The 24,889-nt window shown below is 34.6% G+C and overlaps 1 protein-coding gene across 2 annotated transcripts; it reads left to right on the top strand.

The window, feature by feature from the left end:
* The first annotated feature begins 3,040 nt into the window (after positions 1 to 3,040).
* Positions 3,041 to 24,611, top strand: LOC132159713 (glutaminase kidney isoform, mitochondrial-like). 2 transcript variants are annotated; one of them, XM_059569299.1, is made up of 18 exons: positions 3,041 to 3,355; positions 13,613 to 13,703; positions 13,878 to 13,996; positions 14,835 to 14,964; positions 15,052 to 15,131; positions 15,264 to 15,427; positions 16,857 to 16,915; positions 18,329 to 18,361; positions 18,452 to 18,510; positions 18,759 to 18,825; positions 18,916 to 18,966; positions 19,825 to 20,001; positions 20,112 to 20,243; positions 20,337 to 20,429; positions 22,846 to 22,907; positions 23,011 to 23,087; positions 23,258 to 23,321; positions 24,406 to 24,611. In XM_059569299.1, the coding sequence occupies exons 1-18, from the start codon at positions 3,186 to 3,188 to the stop codon at positions 24,557 to 24,559; spliced, it is 1,782 nt and encodes a 593-aa protein (XP_059425282.1). In that variant the 5' UTR covers positions 3,041 to 3,185; the 3' UTR covers positions 24,560 to 24,611. The 2 variants fall into 2 exon arrangements, with proteins under 2 accessions (XP_059425282.1, XP_059425281.1); XM_059569298.1 differs by having other exon boundaries at positions 3,042 to 3,355; positions 13,607 to 13,703.
* The last annotated feature ends 278 nt before the right edge of the window (positions 24,612 to 24,889 follow it).

Raw genomic sequence — 24,889 nt, 5'->3', positions numbered from 1 at the left:
ATGTTTAAAGTCCTTTAAATGTTGAAAATTGAAAACTTAATCCACCATAATTATCCATTAGTATCGTATCCTCTGGAACACGTTTTGTTGTTCATTTTCTGGTTACAATAGTCTAATTCTGTCACTTTCTTTATTGCCCACAAGGTGGCAAGATAGCCCAAGACATCAGTACACTTCCATTCAAGAAAAAGCTGCTGATAACGTATATGCTATGCTAATACACACACACACACACATATATATATATATATATATATATATATATATATATATATATATATATAGTAACCTTGTGAAAGAAAAGAACAAACCATTAATCAGTTGACATAACTAATCATTTGACAGATTAGCAAAAACATAAATAAAAAAACACAGTTAGGACTCACTTAAATGTGAATTAGCCTATATCAATTAGAAGTATAGGCTAGATGTTTTGGATCATAAGGGTTTTAAATCCACATTCAATAAAAACTCCTCTTTTGTCTGACGTCCAGCCTTTCAGTTTTAGACCACGCTGTCTCTGAAGCAGTCAGTGTTTGCATTAGCTATTATAATATTCATAATTATACGGTGAGTACAGACTCAATCCAGGTTCCTTCGCAGTCAATATTGACGCATTTATCCAAAGCGGTTTACAAATGAGGACAATGGAAGCAATCAAAATCAACAAGAGAGCAATGATATATAAGTGCTATAACAAGTCTCAGTTAGGTTAACATACACGTAGCTTGGGCTTTTAAATAATATAATAAATAAAAAGAAAACAGATAGAATAGAAAAAGAATAGAGCAAGCTAATGTTAGAGGTCATAAACACACACACACACACACACACACACACACACACACACATATATATATATATATATATATATATATATATATATATATATATATATATATATACATATACAGTACACACAAACACACACACACACACATACACATACATACACACACACAAAAATGCATAATGAATACAAAAAATTAGAAAGGTAGTTAGATTTTTTTAAAGAATAGAATTAGAATAGTGAGTGTTAAAGTTAGAGGGTCAAATAAAGATGGAAGAGATGTGTTTTAAGCCGATTCTTGAAGATGGCTAAGGACTCAGCTGCTCGGATTGAGATGGGGAGGTCATTCCACCAGGAGGGAACATTTAATTTAAAAGTCCGTAAAAGTGACTTTGTGCTTCTTTGGGATGGCACAATTAAGCGACGTTCACTTGCAGAACACAAGCTTCTAGAGGGCACATAAGTCTGAAGTAACAAACTTAGGTAAATGGGTGCAGAGCCACTGGTAGTTTTGTAGGCAAACATCAATGCCTTGAATTTTATGCGAGCAGCTATTGGAAGCCAGTGCAAATTGATAAACAGAGGTGTGACGTTTATTCTTTTTGGCTCATTATAAATTAATCTTGCTGCCGTGTTCTGGATTAATTGTAAAGGTTTGATAGAATTGGCTGGAAGACCTGCCAAGGGGGCATTGCAATAGTCCAGCCTGGACAGAACAAGAGCTTGAACAAGGAGTTGTGCAGCATGTTCCGAAAGAAAGGGCTGGATGTTGAATAAAGCAAATTTGCAGGATCGGACAGTGTATATGCCATAATGGGAGAGAATTTCATGGATGTGTTCAAAATAACACACTTCCATACTTCCCTTCTGATCGTCTGTCATGTATACAGAGGACAGCAAGCAAGACAGAGCACGTGTGTTCGGCTTGATGTTGTATTTTCAGTGATTTTTAACATCACTTTTTGTGTTCATAACACTAGCATAAGCCTACAGTTTACTGTACAGATAAATTGTACAACGCCTACTAATCTTATAATAAATATGCATTTTATAATATTATCATATTTATATAATAAAATGATATATTATAATTGTGTTTGCAGTTCAATACAAATGGATCGAGAAGATAATGACAATGTTAATGAACTGATCAAATGTATTATTAAATTAATTTTATAATTTTATGTTTATTTAGGCTGTTTAGCCATATGTTACTTTTCTTGACTCATTTGTTCAGACTGCATAAGTAACTATTAATAAAATAATGTTATTTTATATATTACTATTAATTAATATATTTAATTATTAGTTAACAATAATTCATATTAATGAATGAGTTATATTAATACATCCATATAAACACATATCTTGTAAGACTGCAAAAATGTATTATAAATTAAAAAAACATTATATTATATTATATTATATTATATTATATTATATTATATTATAACCTATTATATTTTATTTTTTGTTATTTTATATTATATTATATTAGCCTATTTACCTATACTATATTATGTATGCTTTTTATAATGAATGTTTATTATAAGAAATAATAATATAATAATTTATTACTGTTAAAATTGTATGATTATAAAGCATTATTGTAATCTTGACTTTATCAGACTGTACGCAAAAATTTGATTACCAATAAGTCAAGTTCGATATTAAATATTAAACATTTAATTATTATTTATAAACATGGATTATATATGATATAATTCATAATACTTAATATTTAGATATTTTTTAATTACACACATATAGTTGACACATTTGACCAAATTAAAAATTGTGGATTACAAATATTAAAATTATATTTTATTAGGCTAGACAAAATGTTTTAAAATTTATTTTTTTAACAATTAAATAATAATAGAATACTATTAAGTTTTGGTATTTAATGATTAATTAATATAATAATAATTAATGATATTATTTTTATGTAATAAAATATTATTTTTTTTTTTTATAATTTTGTGTATTTGCACAAATGTTTGAATAATACGTGACGTAGTGACATCATCCGCGAGATATGTTAATTGTTACATAGCTGTAGTTCGACATATTATTTTCTCACACATTGTATGTAGTGTGTACAGCACAGCACGCAGCACACAGCCAGTCCCTACCAACACAGGGAAGTGATATGCGTCATAATCCTGATTGACGCACGCCTGAGCCAATCATCGTTCACTGTGACGTCACAGCGTCCAATAGCGTGCGAGCAACGCTTCAGTGGGCGGATTCGATTCTGAAAACACACCGAGAGACGAGGGAAGAAACAAGAAACTGGCACGACTGTCTAAAAAGCGGATATTCTTACAACTCACGGTGTAATATTACCGGCATTATTGTCCGAAGTCATTCTGTTTGGCCTGTCGGGTTTGAAATGTTACACTTTAGGTTCTCGAGGGCGTTAAAGGAGTTTTGCAAACCCAATCTAAGGCGCCTTTGGAAAACTAGTAACGTTACAGATAATGACATTAAAGCAGCCTCCGGAGGATGCGCTTCTTCGTATAGACGAGCCCTGTGTACGCAGACCGATGGGGCCAACGAGAAGTGAGTAGAGCTCTAAACCAGGTCTAAACCTCAGTGACCAATGCGAGGGGTTGACAGAACCTGTCCAATATTGATATAAAATTGGATGGATTTTGTCCATTCATTCATTCATTCATTCTTATGGGGGCCCCTCATCCCCTGCAAATGATTCCCAGGCCTAGTTCAAGATGACAGATGTGAAGGATTTTTGTTGTATATTTAGAGCTTATGATATTTTAGAATTACTATGAGGTTTTCAAGATATTTAGGGCATGGTGCACAAAAATGGAGCTTGTACAATGAATGGGGGTCAAGGGTTGGGCTTTTAGGGAGGTTTCTGATATATTTGAAGCACTTTTTAATTAAAACAAAGCTTATTTTCAGTGTGAATCGGAGTAATGGACGTGTGGACTGTTCTAGAATCTATCTAAGATGCATTTTACCAAAATATTTGAGAGGAGACCAAATGTCAAGATTTAGTACTTAATCATCATCTATTAAAATAGTCTTTATTTGCATAAATGATTGGTAGACTGAATAACATCAGCCGATGATGGCAATCCTTGTCCAATTCTAAGACCAAGCTGGCAGCTTTTAGAAATGAAATATTTGAAATGTTTTTGATTAAATTGTAAATATGTTTACTGCAAGCAATGCTTTTCATCCTACCTTGTTATCATTAATTATTATTATTATTGCATTAGAATATTATAATTATGATATTTTATTTAAAATAGTTTAAATTATAAAGTTTTATTAAATTTATATTTTTATTAATATTGTTTTAAATTATTACACACACACACACACACACATAATGTAATATTTGGAATTTGGAATCACTTAGTCTGTGTCAAGCTCAAAATCTTATTGAAACATGGTAAATCAATCGGGTTCAGACGAGGTTAGTGAGTTTTAAAGGTGCCATAGAATGCAAAAATCCCTTTTATAAGGTGTTTGAACACAGTTGTGTGGTCACAGTGAAAACAACCATCCTATAATGGTAAAAATCCACTCACTCATTGTTTTATAATATAAAAAAATAATAAACAGTCTCTCCACACAAGCAGTTCCAGACTATGACGACATAGTTGGTGAAAGTCCCGCCCATTTGTGATGCTCTCTGCACTATTAGCATATACACAGCCCTGAGTGAGAAGATGCAGTCCGCCATTACTGTTCTCTTGCTGTAGCTGTATAAAGGTAAATCAGTAGCTAAACTCGAGAGGTTGAAAATCTGAATGTGAGAACCTGTGTCATATTAATATTTGTATTTGTACGTTGAAATTTACATTCACAGCTCTGATGTGAAAAGCTGAATCTTTCAATTTGCACACACAGACAATGATCAAAACTCACATGTTTTGAATTGGAAGTTGTAGATTAATAGTTACAAATGTGTAGAATGACATTCACACAAAGAAAATGACATACACAAATGTTAACGACATATTTACTGTTGCACTTTACTTCAGTTTCGCTGCACATTGTCAAGTTGACACTTACAACTTCTCAGATCTGGCATTACAAGTTCAAATCCTAGTGCTCTGACTTTTGCTACTCCTTTTGCGGTATTCCTGTTGCAAAACTCACTTGTGCACTTGTATATGGAGATGTGAGAGGGCAGAGCTGGGGGTGGGGCTACGGTGTAAATGAAGATATTTTATTGGTCGATGCCCGACCAATGAACAACGCCAGTCATCGTGATTTGCCAAGAAAGACATTTGTGTTTTATGCATATGAAACAGTTATTTGTAAAACACTGCAAACTGTTTTCACTGAATATCCTTAGCTTTGACAGGATTTTAAGACACTGCATTCATTTTGTCATTCAGGTATTATCTGGTAGACAAATAATGCAACATATTTTATATGTATATAGCTTTTACATTGTACCTCTATATAGCTGCTGGAGGTACAATGTCAAAGAGCGATTGAAAGTGTTGTGTGTTGGAATGTCACAGACCACTGAGGACATGGTGCTTAACCTTCATTTTCGAAGGAAATGTCCAGTGAAAAAACAAAACAGAAAAGTCCTATACTTTGTGCTAACATTTTACACCTGACTCGACTGCCTCACAAACAAGGGTCAGTTCAGCGCAAACGTCCAGACTCCAGACAAAGATCACGCGTCATATTTTGTTTTCCAAAAGAGCTTCTTGGCTCTCTGTAAGGCTAATGTTGCTAAAGCTAACATTTTCTCTGCCTGTTTTCACTAATGCTGCCTTCACGTGCTACCAGAATGATTGTGAAAAGGAATGTGGTAGTTTAAAATAACACTTGGAAGCAATGTGAGGTCAGTAACATGGTCAACGTAACACTGGTATCCCCTCGAGTATGAGCTCTTGAAGCTCCGCACTCTTCTGAGAAGGGAGCAGCGTTGCCAGGTTTTTGCCAACATGAAAAGCAACCAACGGCAACAGTGTTAAAGCAGACCGATTCCCGTGGACTAGGCAACCCCAGAAGGGAGGCGGGAGCACCAGGTCATTTTCATTTAAATGGGACCTACACATAAACAGAGCGTTTTGGCTCATACCCTAAAAGTGGCAATTTCAAGAAGCTATAAACTACTATCTGTAAAGTATTTTGAGATAAAACTTTGCGTGCGCATTCTGGGGACACCAGAGAACAATTTAAAATATTGTATCAATGCCTTCTATGGCACCTTTAAAGCATGTCAGTTTCTGCACGGCCAAATGAGCCACTTCCTCTTCCTGTAGTGACGGCATTCAAAGCTCGGAAGTGTTGAAACTGGGGTTTCCTCTGAAAACGTTTCCTCTAAATCTACTGCTCTCTAGTTGACCTTTGAGTGTGCACTGAATGTGTCAGAGTAGCATGTGCTGTCACTTTAGTATGCACTGCTTTCATTCATTCAATAGGCATGAGTTTTTGTCCTTGGAGAGACAGATTGACCTTTCTCTCCATCTGTCTGTCAGTGATTGTGAAGGTCAGGACTCAGATGATCGTAACATCTGTAAGTTTACGTCTAGAGAAACATTCTCATTGTTGAAGTTCTTTATTGAGAGTGGGGAGTCACGTGCCGATTTGGGAGGGGTCTGAGCCCGTCAGCCATGACGGTAGGAGACGCAATCGGTTGCCAGGGGCAATGCCTTCAGAACTTCACAGAGGCGCGACTAAACATTTCAGAGCTCTTTAATTTTTGTGCATTTATTATTTCGGCGGGACAGAGACGGATCTACGAATACGAGAAAGAAAAGCAAGAAAGTAAAGCAATGCAAAAAGATAAGATGAAAGAAAAGGGACCTTACAGAAACAAGTGCAAAACAGCTGAGAAGTTCTCAGGCATCCAAAATATCGACCCATACGAGCTCCCTGCAGCGGAATAGCACAGAGACCTGGACCATTTACCTCCATGCATATATACAGACATTGTGAATTATCTTGTTTTTGGGGTAAGTTACTACACAATGCAAGAGTTTAAAAGCCACAAGTCTTTGGAAAGTTACAAGGCTTTCTGCTGTGGCTGGGTGCAGGACTTGGTACGTTTCTTCACATGTGTTTTAGTGTGTTGTAATTACATTGCATGTAGCAGACACTTCTTGACCAAAATGATAAAGTAATTAACTGCGACTGTTTCGTAAACACTAGATTGTAATGAGATGTGCAATGTACACAAACATTTCCAACATGTTTTAATGTAGGCTAAAGCTGTGTATGTTTAGGTATTTAGCTGTAATTAGATTTTAGCCCAATGACAAGGCGTATGAGATTCAGACGAGGCTGCAGACTGATGCTGTGTCCATTTCGTTAACCTAAAAAACTGTATTCCATTGTTTGTATATTTTTCCATATGTATCGTGTGAGTTACTGGAGTAGTTTTTAACGCAGCAGTGACCTCCAGGCATGGTAAAACAGTGCGGAATTGCAAGCACCTCCTCTACTACCGAGTTAACAACACATGTAAACAATCATGTTTTGCCACCGGCATCCTGCCAACATGGCGGAGAGGATGATATCGAGAGGGGGGCTCTGTACCATGAAGACAACTCCTCACTCTCAATAGTGTATATCAGACAAAATGTAGTGGGCTGCCCTGTCTGCTACTTACAACACCTTCTAAGACAGTGAGTGATGAATTTGAAACTCTCTACATAGGCAACAACTATTTGTCATGCAATTGGCATGCAGGAGAATTGATTTTAGTGGAGTTTGCTGGTAGCGTGTTGCTAAGCTAACAGCTAAATACTGAAATGGGCAAATAGGACAGATTTAGCACGATTTGCAGTTGATTTCAGGAGAGTTTGCTATTAGCAAGGTGCTAGGCTAGCATTAATACTCAAAAAAGCAAGTGACAGGAGATACAATTTGCAATTGATTTGAGTTTGCTGTTAGCATGTAGCTTAGCTTACATTAGGGTTGTGCTGATAGACGATAATATCGTGTATCAACGATAGTCAGAGATATCAACGATAGCAGATGTCTCTGTCGATAGTCAAGACAATATTAGGCTTATTCTCCTATTAATGTAGGCTATTAAATTATAATAATTATTTTTATTTTTATTGGGCAAACTGCCCAGCATTTTCACTTCAGCACTGCATTTCACACACACACACGAGCGCAAATGAGGATCAGAGCCTGTAGCTGGTGAAGGAGTCTCAATCCACAAACAGACGTACATCGTCTGCATATATGAGGTATTTCATTGCACTTCAACAAGTAATCTGAATGACCTGTATATGTGCAATATTTTAAACGAGCCCTCGATGAGTTTAATGCTACAGTTATGTTAGGATGCATCTCATTCTTGTTTCTGTGGCGGTGCGACAGTCTCTTGGGGCGCGCGGCCCAGAGCGCTGTTTGACTGATGCAGCAGTTCTATTGAACTTACCTGTTTTGAATACTTTATATTTGACGTGTCCGTTTATGTCCAATATTAATGTTAAACTGCTGGACTTTAAATGAAATCTACTATTGATTTTCACCGTTGACTGATTTTGCAGAACATTTAGACTGATAACTTCCGTGCGCCGATGCGGCAGATTTGTCACAGGACGCGCGATTTGACAGCTGCGTTCGACTACATATGAACTAGCTGTTTTAAATACAGTATTTTTATAATCAGTGTGTTTGAAAGTATATTTTTTCGATTATTGGTGATTCCATAGGCTCTCTCTCTCTCTCGCACCTGTGCGGTTTAAAACACCAAATAGTTATACCATGACAAGAACAAAGTGTTTTTCTCTTGCTCCACCCATACACGATAATATTGTGTATTGTCGATCTCACGGGCTGACGGTATGACGATTTGAAAAATGACCATATTGCCCAACACTAGCTTTTATCATAAAACGCAAATATAGAAGTAGCACCAAATTGATTAAAACAGATGTTGCCAATAACATGTTGCTAAGCTAACGTCAGAATACGTACTAAGGAAGTAGCACAAAGGAGATACGATTTACATCTGAATTCAGTGACATCGCAGTTTACTAAGCTAACATCAATGCTCAAAAAAGTAGTAGCACTGAAATATGATTTGGAATCGATTTCAAGAGAGTTTACTGTTAGCGTGTTGCTAAGCTAACATAATATGCAAATAACGAAGTAGCACACAGGAGATATGATTTACAATTAATTTGAGTAAAGATTCGAGTTAGCTTGTTGCTAAGCTATCATTGTAATACACAATTCAGAAAGTATCACAGTAGATATTTACAACTGATTTGAGTAAAATTTGCTGTTAGCATGTTGCTAAGTTAACATTGTAATACGCAATTAAGAAAGTAGCACAGGAGATATTTACAAATGAGTTGAGTAAAGTTCGCTGTTAGCATGTTGCTAAGCTAAGAATATGTAAATACTGAGTAAAAAAGTAGACTATTTTTTAATTAGGTTAAACTTTTTTTTATAACTAAAAAGTAATGTAATTAAGTATAAGTATTTTGTATATATCTCGTCCAGTTATCTTGTATGAAAGTGACGTGACATTCAGCCAAGTATGGTGACCCATACTCAGAATTCGTGCTCTGCATTTAACCCATCCGAAGTGCACACACACAGAGCAGTGAACACACACACACTGTGAACACACACCCGGAGCAGTGGGCAGCCATTTATGCTGCGGCGCCCGGGGAGCAAATGGGGGTTTGGTGCCTTGCTCAAAGTAAGTCAATACTAAGTCGTGGTATTGAAGGTATGGATTTTTCCACGGAGCTGTTGCAGTGCATTCTGCGATCAGCAATTCCACATTAAATCAAGCCACATTTAGTGTCTTAGAAGGCATCGTGATTATTCTTAGAACAGTTTTTTTTTCAGAATCACACATATGGTGCCTAAAATGTTGTCAGCACACTAGGATTTGGAACACACCTTAGTAGTCTTTAGAGACTGACATAAGCTGGTTGTCAATGGCAATCACATTCTGATGTCAGATGCTGAATTAATTTTGTGAAGTCAGCCCTTTTTTTTAGACCAGCTGCTTGGTTCATTGATTGAACACACCAATGGTTCATTTGCAAATCCAATATTCTTTTAATCTCTTTCTCTACACATCACACTTTTGCTTTTATTGTGTTCATAAGCATCATATGATGCTCTCAGGCATGTTTGCAGGTCCTGGTTCTTATTCTCTACACTGTAATTTGAGGTGTCAGGTTTCTGAGGCACATGTGCTCTGTCCTGAGGGAGTTTACCCAGCATGTGGCCTCTTGATGGCTTTGTTTTTACACCACACAAAGCTGCTGTTATTTGGATGGATTTGGTGTTATGACTTTTCACCTGGCAGACGATAAACAAGACAAAAAAATCCCTTGTTTACATTTAATCTCCAGAACACTCTTGCATCCAATCAGAGAAGCCTAGCATTATATGGGTTATATATATAATGAGTTTTTGTTGTTGTTGTTGTTTTTTTACATTGATTACCAATAAATGATGGATCCCAAATTTCACTCAAACATTGAAATATTATCCTGTATTATCGCATTTATTTTTACACGGCAAAAAAATCCCAAATGAAATCCAGCCATTTCAAAAAGAATAAAAAAAATTAGGAGTTAATGCATAAATATTTCCAATGCAGATTTCGTTTAAGTTTGCCATGTTAACAAACAAAAAAACTAATTCCACTACACTTGTATAGTAGAAAAGCCCTAGCCTACATATGAATAAAAGAAAAAAAAGAAAAAATCTTCTGAAGAACCATTCACACCAATTACAAACTGTAATAATAAGTAAAACTAGTTTAATAATCACTGTCTTTTATGGGAATATAAAAGTCAACATCACAATTATAGCCATAACGTTACAGAGAAACAATATATTTAGAATCACTTTCAGAAGGATTCTTTCTAGTTGATGAACAATAAAAACTTGACAGCCAATCAGAATCCACCCAACTTGCACATGTGAAGTGGCAGACAACAAATCTGCAGTGCGCGATTATATTAAACAGAACATTATCGTTGATTGGTATAGGTGCTGATATAATTATTCTAATCGTTGTATTTATTGTTTGTATTAACAGGCCTTTGTATCTGTTTCCAATTGATAAATAAAAAATGTGCCTTTTTTGATCGATAATGTGAACAATATATATATATTAACTAAAATAAATGTGAATTTGACTTAGTTTAGTGGGTTTTGTTGGTTTTAACACAGACCCTGTGAACACTAAAGTGAGTGTAAAATGAATCACCTCAGACTCGCTGACATCCGAGGTTTATCGGACATGATGGCGCCAGCTGACACGTGAGTCCACCATATCATAGTAATACCATAGTACTTTTCAGTTTTTGCCAGTTTTGGAGTTTTAGTCGCTGCAGGCCAAAATATGTTGTAGTGAATCTAGAGTCTGCGGATATCAGCTGTTTTTGATGGTTGTTTGACCAATTCTCGTTGAGATGGAAGAAGATAATGAAGATACTGAATCATTTCACTTCCAGGTGTTCACACACTCACAGCTGTCCCCGCAGGGACATTTAGACATGGTTTGCGATTCTTCTGGAGGAATATTCCGATATTTTTTTCCCCCTAAATTGACTCTATCTTTTTTTCTACCTTTGCTTTCACACAAACACACTCTTTTTTTTTTAATATTCACTGTATCGTTCAATACAATGGTAACACCACAGGACTTTATTGAGAATATAGCAAGTGTACTTGAGACTGTTTATAAATGTGATTTTTATTTCAGCACAGGGACTGAAATTTATTTATTTATTGGTTTCTAATGGACTAAAAACTTTGGAATTCAGCCTTGATGTGAAATTTACCTCATATGTTGAAATGTAGGATAATAACAGTGTTTTTATTTAGCCGTGTCATCAAGTGGATTATTTCCAGTGTGGCACGGTGCATTAGCGAGGATCAGAACTGAGACCTTGCTAGGAAGTGAAGGCTTAACTCTCCGTCATCTTGGGACGGGAGGGGTTATGTGACCTAGTTTAATGCCTTTCCAGGTCAGACAGCCTGTCTCAGAGCGCTGGCTATGTTTGTACACAATAGTGTGTGTGTGTCTGATAGCATTTTATCAATAGTCTGGGGTGTTGGGGGAAACACATCACAAGTTACCTAATCAGATGACTTTTTTCAAGTAACTATTAAAGTAATACATTACAACAAAATAGCTAAGTTACTTTTTCAAATAAGTAACACAAGTAACACAAATGAATTTGACAGCTCTCCTGTCCACATGTTGAGGGAAACTGGGAGGGCACTGACACGCACATAAGGCTGAGACTTATTAATTTCACTTTTGGTGTGAAAAGGACTTTATAGTTGCCAGATATAACCTTTTGGGGTTTTTTTTTTGTATTAAAAACAAAATAAGAAAGCCTAGCCCAGGAGACAAAAGTAACAGAAAAGTAATGTAATGATTACTTTCCAATAAAAGTAATGCCATTAGTTACTTTTTATGGAGTATTTTAACACAATATTGTAATGCATTACTTTTAAGAGTAACTTTCCCCAGTACTAATCGCCAAAGCCAATTTATCATCCAAAATGTGAAAGATTTGAGATAATTCTTTTACCTTTTTTTTTTAACTCAGTGTCGTTTCCAACGGCTATTAACAATAGTATAATTATTAGTATTATTAAAAAATATATATTTGATTTGCATTCTGTGGGTCTGTTGTTAACTAACCTTTTATCGCTATTTTAATTCAATCAAGGTCAGTTTGTTTTTACAACTTTGTTTTAGAACGTATGCATTCATGTGTATTTTTCTAGGCCTATATGTTTATTTATTTTGCCAGTGTTTTATATGTCTTGATGTCTCATTCATTTCTGTTTTTTTCCCCTCTCTCTCATTTGGTTGTCTACGCACTTTACATTTGTTGTGTAAGTATCTGGTTCCTTTTTATTTGGTGTCTTTCTTCCAATTATTTCTTACAAAACGCTTTGCTTGGTTTTTCCCGCTGAAGAACATTCCCATTTTGTGTTCTAGAACCACATGTATCATCCTGAAATGACATCGCAAAGCCTTGGTGACCTTTGTTTCAGCCCACAATGGGTTTAAGAACAATGTTTTTCCACCAACTTAAATAACGTCCAAACACTCTTCAGTTCATTTCTGGATAGACTGTGGTCAGAATATAAACCAGTGCTCTTTTCCGAGACCTTATATGGGATTGTGTAGCTGTCCCAGAATGCAATCCATCGTTGGGACTTCTGAATCTGCAGTAGGAAGATTTATTCCCAAATGCTTTAGTTAGATCCTGCTTAACATATTAAAATTTAGCAAACCTGAATTATGTTAAATAACCACCTTTTCTAACAGACTAACTGTAAAATGGGTTTTCAGATGATCTCACAATGCCAGTCAATGGTAAAATGCATTTTTCTTCAATTTTCCCAAATCTTATTCACAAATACGTGTATGTATATGTGTTATAGCTAGCTTATAATCAATCCTCAAATTGTTGATCTTCCTTGACCGTGTAAAAGTAGAGAAAACTGGCGGTAGAAATGATTTATTTATGCTAATGCTAATGGCACTCCTAGTGGCCGACTTTGAGAATACAACTTGTTACTTGCGCAGGATATATTTTTGGCCTAATGCTTTTTGTCTTTTTGAGTTTTTGACAAATTAAATTGGTTTTATATTAAAAAAAACATATTTGTTATCCATTGTGAAACGACTTTTGTGAAATGACTGGCATAATGAGATTAATTCTGAAATTAAAATTAACATTAAATCTCAGTACGACCTCTCCTGCTGCTGATAAACACTTTCCCTTGAATAAATCATTTATTTTTGTTTTCTGTCTGCTTACTGGATACTCTCTGTATCTGTTCACGTCACAGGAGAAGGAAGGCAGGCGTTTTGCCCAGCCTGGAAGATCTGCTGTTTTACACCATTGCAGAAGGCCAGGAGAAAATTCCAGCTCACAAATTTACCACGGTAAAACCACAGCCCAGCTGGCCGAGGAGAACAGGGCCATTGCTACCATACCTCTTATAGCACATATCTTGGCTTATAGACCAAATAGTTGTGTCTAAATAGTGTGAGTTCATTGGGTTTTAAACAAAAGGCATGATTTCTTGTAAATTTAGGCTAAATGTTGTTCCTTTCCAGGCGCTGAAAGCCACAGGTCTGCTTACTGGAGACCCTCGTCTGAAGGAGTGTATGGAGATGTTAAAGGTCACCCTGAAGACCACATCAGATGGCGCTCTGGATCGACAGCTCTTCAAAAAGTTAATATATGGGCTATATTAAACTGAAATGAAACCGACTTACAGTTTTTAGTTTAATAAGAATATATTTGCTGTTGTGTCCATTTAACATATTTAGCCTTCAACAAAAAGTTGCAGTGTAATATTCAGATGGCAAAATCCCATAGCTGTTACCAAAGCATGAGGTTTCATATATCTGCTGTTTTCCAAGGACACATTAAATCAGAGGTCACTGGGATTTTTTTTTAAAGTCCTGCAGTATGTGAATTATTTAATTTTGCTCAGAAAATACATAAAAATGGTTTAAGGCCCGGGCATAACATTATACAAGGTTTATTGTTAGTGCTTGTCAAACCAGAAGAGGAAAACATTTTATTTGACTAAAAAAGGTTTCGTTTGATTTGAAATACTAAACCAACTACATCAGCTACATTAAAAAAAAGAATACAATTTATTCAAATTTGGTGACAACAAAACGAAGTTAAAATAGAAAATTGACAAATCAGATCTAATTCAAAATATGAACAAAAGCTATAATAGAACTGATTATCAATGATTCTAAGATAATACTGCCTCATACAGCTCCAATATTGTGAATTAGTTTTTCTTTATTATTAATTTTTCCTGAAGCATTTTGTAGAATGAGCTGTGGTTGTATTGTAGTTACAACAATTCTGTTTTCAGTATTTAATCTTGAAAGCAAGATATGAAATAGTTTATCACAGTCAAATAATTCAGCTTCTGTGTCTGTTTATCTTTCTAAAATGATTATTATTTATTTTTACGTTTGTGTTGATGTCAATGAATGAACTGATGATAATGCAAATAAAGCATGATCTTCACTTTTCTCTTTCTTCAGGTGTGTGCAAAGCAATATTGTGTTGCTGACGCAGGCTTTCCGGAAAAAGTTTGTCATTCCCGACTTTCAGTCATTTACCTGTCACATCGATCAGATTTATGAGAGCGCTAAATCAATGTCGGGTGGCCAGGTACGCTTCTAATCCAAATATTATTTCTGATGCTATTTGTTTACAGATTGTTTTACAATGTGTTTTATCATGTTTTAATTTTATTAGGTGGCAGATTACATTCCTCAACTAGCGAAATTTAGCCCTAATCTCTGGGGCGTTGCCCTGTGCACTGTAGATGGCCAACGGTGAGAGTTCTGTCTTTAGTACAGTTTAGTTTTGATTTTGCTTGATTATTAACACATGAACATAATTTAATGTATCAAACATTTATGCTGAGCTCTGTCGAAAATCTAAACTTGGCATTTTGTGTATTACAGATACACTGTGGGTGACACGAAAGTACCGTTTTGTCTGCAGTCGTGTGTGAAACCATTAAAGTACGCAATTGCTGTTCACGATCACGGCACTGAATACGTGCACCGCTTTATAGGGAAGGAACCCAGCGGCCTTCGTTTTAACAAACTCTTTCTCGACGAAGATGGTAAGGATTTCTTAGATGAATGTTTTTGAAACATTTTGCGTGAAGAAATAGCTAGAATGAAATATCGATGGAGAAATTAAATAGGTTTTTTGCATTATCACACATTTTAAGACAATTTAGCAAATTTTTCCCTAGAATTCTCATTACCGTAAGGTATTTTCATTTTCACTACTTTAATACAAAAACAATAATATATTATTTAAATGATATGTAATAATGAACTTAATAAATTTTTAAAAATCATTGTATTACAGTATAAAAATCTAAAAAGAAATAAAAGTAACGAGAATCGCAGAAAATCTCAAATTAAACTGTTTGGATGGGATTTTAGGGTGACAACTCATCCTCAAACCACACAAGATGTAGATATGTTCGTTTTGATCATTGGAACAGATTTTGAGCACTGTTGCATTACTTCACTTGGTCACCAATTAATATTCTGCAGTGAATGGGTGCCGTCAGAATTAGAGTCCTAACAGCTGATAAAAACATTAGAATAATCTTTAAGGAATCCACACAACTCAATTATCATCTTGTGTAGTGAAAATCTTTATGTTTGTAAGTAGATGTCGGGGGGATAGCTGGTATAAAATGCAAGGTTTGTGAAATTAAATGTTCATTAGTCATTCAAAGATTTGTTTAAATGAAATAAATGTGTATACGCTTAATGTTGTCGGCAAACGAAAGCAGTATTATGTTTGTCTTTCTATCACTAATCATATAATATACTTTTTGTATACATTATTCCTTTGTTTAACAGCTCTATCTGATTATCAGACTTCTATTCGATGGACAGTAAACGAGAGAGAGTGTGAGCACTGTGTGTGCTCAGGTGCTGCCTTTCTCAGCACCGTCAAAATAAAAGTCCCACCTCTAACACATCAGTCAAGCAGAAAAACGTATTGGCCAATCATATATAATTCGTAATCATAATTCGATATATCGGCATTGGCGATATATGGGTCGACCACTATTTATAAGGAACAAATCCATCATGAAGGCGTTTTAAATTGAAACCATCACATCAGGCCAAATTATGAGTCCATAATCCATAATAATGTTTCCCTACAGTGAAAAACTCCATCTCCTGTTTTCCTCCCACAATCAAAATCCACTGCCATGTTTGTTTAGAACTGGTTTGGACGTGTTCTATATATATATATATATTGTTTTTGTTTATGGTTTTGTTTTGTGCATATTTCTCTCTTGATTCAGACTAGATAACTTTTTCACTGGAAAAAAGCTATATTATTAACAGAGGACTCATATTTTAGCCAAAAGTAAAGGTTGACGTTAAAAAACTTTTAACTTTGCTAAATTTGTTTCTAAAATACATTTGTTTGTAAACTATTCTTTTAATGTTCCCAAAAATAAGCTTCATGCACTCCAAGTCATCTTCATTTATTCATTCATTCATCTGTTTTTCCAGATAAACCTCACAATTCCATGGTAAACGCTGGCGCCATAGTTTGTACCTCTCTCCTCAAGGTAAATCGCATTCTCATCTTTACATCCTTCTACTGTTTAATAAAATGGGGGTCCTAAAACTGCGTTAGCTGTGCCTCCTGTATTTTTTTCAAGTGCCTTGCCGAATGTTTATCTTGATGTGTTTGTGAAAACGAATCAGAGGGACAAATGGTTTTAATCTGATTACCTTCCCCGCTCTCATCCGATTAAGGTTATGAATAATCACGCTGAAAGGATTATATTGAAGAGAGAGATGGGGGAAGATAAGGGGAAAAAGAGCAAACAGATGCGATAGAGAACAAATGACGGTCAGGACTTTGAAAGGGCAGGCATTATACAATAATAAACACTTGAGAAATAAATTGAGAGGGATGAGAGGAAGACATTGACAATGCCCACAGAATTGCTAAATATCGTCTTTTTTTAAATAAAGCCACAATCTGTAGTTAGCATCCTTGCTAAAACCAACATTAGACATGCAGGGCTTTGTTTACCTGTTAACACTATTATGAACGATATTATAAACATGTATAAGCATATATTTATATATTTTTTTGTCATTTACGAATTTGTGATGACAGTTTGTGGCGTTAAAGATAAATCCTGTGCATGATCCCCATCTTTCTCAGGCCTGTCGGGGCGGTAATGTGTGATGTCTGTGTGAAGGCTTTTTTTGTGGTTTTATTGTTGTTACGTATTTTACAGCATTAGGAACTGTGGGGAATTTTGACCCTCCAACAGGTCAAAGATGTTGGTAATTTCCCTTTCATTTATTTGTTTTTCCTCAATGAACAAATTCCAAAGCCAGCTAATGCTAAGCTACGTTAGCGCAAGTCTGACAAATCCATTGCTTTGACAAAAAATCAAATGTAATTCTGTTTCATTCCTTCAGAATCAAGTTTTATTTGTGTTTTGTGCTTTTGAACTTCAAAAAAAATCACATATTTAGTAAGATACAATGCTTTTTTTGTTTGCCTAAATAAGCATTTCTTCAATGTGGAAAAAACATAAGAGCCTCAAATCAATGCATTACACAAGTTTCTCTAGAAGTCTACTAAAACAAACTTATAGACAACACACAGATCTTTTTGATCTTTTAGTTTCGTCTGATTTCTCCACATCCCCTTACCAACTTACATTTGTGATCCACAGCTATAATAATACTTACTTGGACACAAACACTGTTTGCCTTTATTTCTTCCAATGACGTCACTCAAATCTAGCGGGCTAGAATATTTTTTTCCATTCTTCATTTGAAATGCCTCTCATGCTGTAGAGAAATGATTTTACTAATTTATAGAATCTCTGTCTATAATGTCTATGTATTAATATTTTGGTAGTGTCCTTTAACCTGAATGGCTGTGCATTGAAAAGATTGTGTTTAACTCATTTCTACGGTATACCGCATTCATGCCGTTTGTTTTTGACTTTCAGCAAGGTGTAAGCAATGCTGAGAAGTTTGACTATGTAAGTATAATAGTACAGTGTAATGCTTTTTAGATTCGTACTGGTAATCATGTTGAAAGCTGTGGCATTTAATGAAGCGTTTTGTTTTAGGTGATGAATTTCATGAAGAAGTTGGCAGGAAATGAATATGTTGGTTTCAGCAATGCTACGTAAGTGAGGACGGTAGCAGTGAAATTTCAGATTGAAAATATGAAAGTAATCAGATGTTAAATAAAACTATCAATATTAAAATGCAATCAAATGAAAAGTTTATTGGAGTATGTTTAAAAAAATTCACATTTAATTCAGTGTGCTACTTACCATTTCTTTATAATTGTTTATGAAATAATATATTTGTGAAAATGCCCGAAAATTGAGTTCAAATTCATGCTGTAAAGTTTTTTCTTGTTGTTGGAAGGTTTCAGTCAGAGCGACTGTCAGGTGACAGAAACTTTGCCATCGGTTACTACATGAAGGAGAAGAAGGTGTGTGATTAAACATTTTATAGCAATTAGGTATCATTTGAAAATTCACTAAAAACATTATTATGTAAAAATATCTCCCCGTACTTGCAGTGTTTTCCAGAGGGTACAGATATGAACTCCATCCTGGACCTTTACTTCCAGGTTAGTACTAATTAAACAGCATTTTTTGTACACTGTTCGGAAAAGTGTGTTGAATATGTGTGTATATATATATAGCTACCAGTAGACTTAGGCTTCCAACAATTAAGAAATATTATTAAATTACAACATTACAACACTTGCTCATCAATGGATGCTCTGCAGTGAATGGGTGCCGTCAGAATGAGAGTCCAAACAGCTGATAAAAACATCAAACAAATGAATCCACACCTCTCCAGTCCATCAGTTAACATCTTTTGAAGGATAACGTTGCATGTTTGTAATAAACTAATCCATCATTAAGATGTTTTTAACTTCAAACCATTGCTTCTGTATATCTAAAATATGAGTCCTCGATCCATAATATTTCTTTCTCCAGTGAAAAAGTGTTTTTTTCTAAATCAGGAGAGAAATATGCAAAGATCTAGCACTGTTTACAGGCCTAAACACTTATGTTGGTAGGTTTTGATGTGAGAGGACAACAGGGGATGGAAGCATTGTTACTTTATGCACCGGTAGTTTAGCTGGAAGCAATGGTTTGAAGATAAAACCGTCTTAATGATGGATTCATTTGTTACAAACATGCAACTTTTCACTTCAAAAGATTTTATTGATAGACTGGAGTGGTGTGGATTACTGTGGTGTTTTCATCAGCTGTTTGAACTCTCGTTCTGACGGCACCCATTCACTGCAGAGGAGCAGTTGGTGAGCAAGTGATTCAAGATCTGCACAACTGGTGGCCTGAGGGTGAATAAAGTTTATGCATATTTACATTTTTGGATCAGTTATTTCTTCAAAGCATTAATATTTATTTATAAATGAGTAAATATGATCACATATGTTTTTGTATTGTTTGTTTAGCTATGCTCCATTGAGGTAACCTGCGAAAGTGCCAGTGTGATGGCAGCCACCCTGGCCAACGGAGGCTTCTGTCCAATCACGGGTGACCGTGTGCTGAACCCCGAGGCCGTACGAAACACTCTGAGCCTCATGCACTCCTGCGGCATGTACGATTTTTCAGGACAGTTCGCTTTCCATGTGAGGTTCACAGATACGCACCTGGGGAAATGTCTGATGGTTTTACTTTCAAATGTAAGACAACCATTTTCACAATCTGCAACAAACTCCGATTGTGCATTGTACTGTAGGTTGGTCTCCCGGCTAAATCAGGGGTTTCCGGAGGCATCCTTCTGGTGGTGCCCAATGTGATGGGCATTATGTGTTGGTCTCCTCCTCTTGACAAACTGGGCAACAGCGTGCGAGGAATCCAGTTTTGCACGGTACTAAATCTATATAGGCTAATCTCAGCTAATAATCTGTTACAATCGTGTCTCTCTCGCTCACATTGATTTAATTATTCTTTTTTCTTTTAGGACCTGGTCCAGCTCTGTAATTTCCACAACTATGATAATTTACGCCACTTTGCTAAGAAACTGGATCCCCGCCGAGAGGGCGGAGAACAACGGGTGAGTGACAGATCTGTCCCTCCAACCACAAACAGCATGCAGCTCATGCAACTAGGGGTGTGCAGTAACCCAGTGTAAATTACAAAATAAATATTAACTGTACATTCAAAGTGACAAAAGGATGATGGATTGACCTTTTTCTATATATATATATATATATATATATATATATATATATATATATATATATATATATATACATTCATACATAGTAGTTGTGGTTTTATGTAAAAGAAAAATTACAAAAAAGTGTGTGTGTGTATGTATGTATATATATATATATATATATATATATATTTGAAATTTATTTTTTACATTTTTTATATATGTGATAGTGTACAGTAACATAGCATAATATCATTAAATACAAATTTTTATTATATGTTATTTCATAAGGCATTTTTAAAACAAAATACACAAAAACACTTTTGTCATTGTAAAATAGCTCAGAAAATGTATGTTAGTTTGCAGATACCAATTGGTTTGTTTCTGTTTGATCATGTATTTTAGTTTTTTTTTTTTAATCTAATGCAATACATTTTTTATTTTAACTTTACTTAAATGTCCATTTACTTTTTGGGGCCACTGTATATCCCACCTCTAGATGCAACTAATGCTTATAATCTTGACATATTGTAAGTGTCTGCATATGTATTAATGAATGTGAACTGACAAAGCAAATTATGCTAACTGCCATGCAATATTAATCTGTACTATTTAACATTTCACTTCTCTTAGCAATTGCATATTTCTTTTCTTCTCTATTGTCTGCCCTCTGCTGGAGGACCAGCATACTCTCTGCTGTTAAACTCCTCTACTATCCATGTGCCTTCATTTACTATGCAAAATATTGTACTGCTTGACTTACTTAGATCTGCATACTTAATACAGCCTAAATATGCCCGCTCCACTGCTCCACTTGAAAATAACTCCTGAGATGTGCTGTTCTGATTGACTGGCTTGCTTCATTGTCCACCGTTTCCTTGTTTTCTCTGCCATCCATACAAATCCAAACAGGAAATTCCATGATGATATATCTGATAGTCTATCTATGTCCTTATTGGTTGAACCGCAGCAACAGCAGCAGCAGAATCTCGAACCACTGGACTATACGAGCCTCCAGAAGGAACTGGCGCTCACTGACAAAGTGTGGAAAAAAGTCTGTCCTTCTGAAACAGACGAGCACAGTTCCACCACAGAAGTCTATAGGATGGAAAGCATGGCAGAAAGAAACTAGAAGAGACAACGGAGCAATCCAGTCTTGTCTGCCTATCATCCAATCACTTTCTTTAGTTAATCAGTCTTTGGGATTAAAGAGGTTGTTATGGGGTTTTTTAGAACTGTTTTATTTGAGTTGTTTTTGGTTTGGTTTGGTTTTTTTACTTGTTTTAGTTAGTTTAGTTTGTTTTTATTTTATTTGGTTTTGGTTTGTTGTTGTTTTGTTTTAGTTGGTTTTGTTTGTTTTATTATTTTTATTTATTTATTATTATTTTATTTAGTAAGTATTTATAACATCTTTTGTAGTTGTTTTTGTTTGTTTTACTATTTTTATTTATTATTATTATTATTTTATTTAGTTAGTATTTATTACATTTTTTTGTAGTTTTTGTTTGTTTTACTATTTTTATTTATTTATTATTATTATTATTTTATTTAGTTAGTATTTATTACATTTTTTGTAGTTGTTTTTGTTTTGTCAGTTGAGTTTTGGTTTTGTTGGTTCTGTGTTTGTGTAGGTTTTGTTGGTTTTTATACTGTAAAGCAAGCCAAAGACCTTTAAACCTCATGTGCAATTTTCTTTTACTTTAAAATTAAAGTCTGTAGAAATCTGTAAGTCTCAAACAATGCAATATGATATCAGTATCTGGGTAATGATGCACTAACAAAACAAAAAGTTTCATTCATCCAATTAAAACAAATTATGGTAATGATTCACATCTATATTTTTTAACTTGAGCCAATGAAAAATAAATAACTTGCCCTTAGGGAATTTTTACTAAATATAGGGTTAAAAAATATAGATGTGCATCTTAAAATGACTGAATTACAAGTTACTTTCCATTGAGAAATGTTTTAAACTTGGTATCAGTTATACTGACTACTTTTTTTGTTTGTTTTTTCATTTTTATCATTGCCTTAATGAAATGTGACAATATGAAATATTTGAATATAAAACACTTGTTTGTGCCCATAAGATTTTCTTTGAACTAGGTAATTTTTTTTCTTATTTATTTTCTCATTGCGGTTTAATAAATGATTGATAAACACAAATTTATTTTAACGGAGTGTGCATTTTGTTTCAAATGCGACCCAACATGCTTTGGGAACCTCTAGCGATTTGTGCAAAGTTCGCACCGATGTGATGTCATCGTGATGTCGTTAATGAACCAAAAACGACTCCTCTGTTTTCTTCCAGGTCAAGTCGGTTATCAACCTGCTGTTTGCGGCCTACACAGGAGACGTGTCGGCTCTGAGAAGGTACCGCTCCACCAATTAATCATGTTTTTTTCCATTTCTGAAAACAATTTGTGCAGATTGAATCTTGAGTTTCTTGCTTCACGTGTGTTTGCGCTTTGTGCAGGTTTGCACTCTCGTCGATGGATATGGAGCAGAGAGATTACGACTCTCGGACGGCCCTTCATGTAGCTGCTGCTGAAGGTGGAGTGCCAGGAACTCATCAAACTCTGCAACTATAGATATTATCACGCTCTCCAAACCCCAGACCTGCTGTTTGTTTCCTCTGCCTGACCTAATTTTCTCTCTACTGAGTGGAAATCTTGCTAATATACAATTATTATTATTTTTTTTTGTTTGTTTGTTTGTTTCAGGTCACACTGAGGTTGTACGTTTTCTTCTAGAAGCTTGTAAGGTGAACCCTGTGCCCAAAGATAGGTAAGAATATGAAATAATACAACACAGATCTTGTTTTGTGGCATAACTGTTAAACCCACCTATATGTGAAAAGTGGGTCAAAATGTTCCAAAACAGAGATGTAATAAAGCTGCATTGAAGAAATTGTCTCTATAAGACCATCTTGATTTGTTTATTGTTAGCTATTTTAAATATATTTTTATACATTTGAAAGCATTTATTTGTCAATTTATTGTGCTTAAATATCCATAAATGTATTAACCATAATATAATATTAACCTTAATAAAAGTGTTTACTGACAATGAAAATGGATACTGTATAATTGTGGATGTTTTATTATTATTATCACAATGGTGGCAGTTAATTATTATTTATTATTGCAGTTAATTATTATTAATTAATATTGAATTAATAATAATATTAAAATTAATATTAAAATTAAGTTTTATCAATTTAATTGATTATTTAATTAAAATTATTTTTTTGTTTAATAAAAGTTTATGAATTAAGTTTCAGAATTTGTTAGCATTATGTTTATTAGGTAGGTATCATAAACTAATAATTAACAAGCAACAGTTTATTTTTATTGTTAATTTATTCTAGGAATAAGTAATGTGTAATAATGAAAAATAAATATAAAATTTATTTAATTCATTCAATAATATAATATAATATATAATATAGTTTATAGAAATTACAGATAGAAAAAAATGAATGTTGATAGTATATTATTTTGGCTGTTACTTTTGTTTTTAACATAATTATTAGAATTACTAATAACTGTTATTTATCTTATATAGCAACACTTTACAGTATGTTGTTAGAACAAGTTTTATAAGTTTAACTATTTATTAGTTGTGTATCAAATAATTCATTTTTTAAAGCATGTATTGTTTGTTGTTTACAAGTTTAAAAAAAATGAATTACAACATTTGAATGAAGCTTAATTTAATGTTATGAATCGTATGTTTTTAATGGTTGTTGTGTACACTCACCCCATTGTCTTCCATTTAAGTTCTTCACACAAAGAAATGACTTAAAATGATAATCCACAGTACACAGCAGATGCTGTTCCTTTAAACTTGCCGTTTGATCCCCATACAGGTGGGCTAACACTCCCATGGACGAGGCCATTCATTTCGGCCATCACGATGTCGTAACAATCCTGAAGGACTATCACAACACCTATAGCCCCAAGGAGACCACTGCCGACAGCGACAAGGAGACGGCCGAGAAGAACCTGGACGGGATGCTGTAGAGATGATCTGTCAAGTTAAAATACTCCAGATTTTCCCAGTGAGTCTGTGTGTCTTTGGGCCCTTTACCCTGTTTTGTGATGTTCGTGTGTTTGTGTGTGATGTTTAACCTCCATTAACGTGATAAGTTTGTTTTATCTTACACTCGGGGGAATGTAGCCTCATAAAGGTCTTGTTTAGCTGTATCTTCCACGTATACCTATAATATACGTTTAATATACTCAATACAAGTATATATATAAAAAGTGTATACATAGTTCATGTACATTTATGGTTTGAGAACCTTCATAAATAATGATGTCCAATAGATATTAAAGAAAAGATATCTAAGA

This window comes from Carassius carassius, chromosome 16 (genome assembly GCF_963082965.1).
Source record: "Carassius carassius chromosome 16, fCarCar2.1, whole genome shotgun sequence".
NCBI lineage: Eukaryota > Metazoa > Chordata > Actinopteri > Cypriniformes > Cyprinidae > Carassius > Carassius carassius.
The sequence above is the reverse complement of the archived record's forward strand: the minus strand, read 5'-3'. Positions and strand labels throughout refer to the sequence as shown.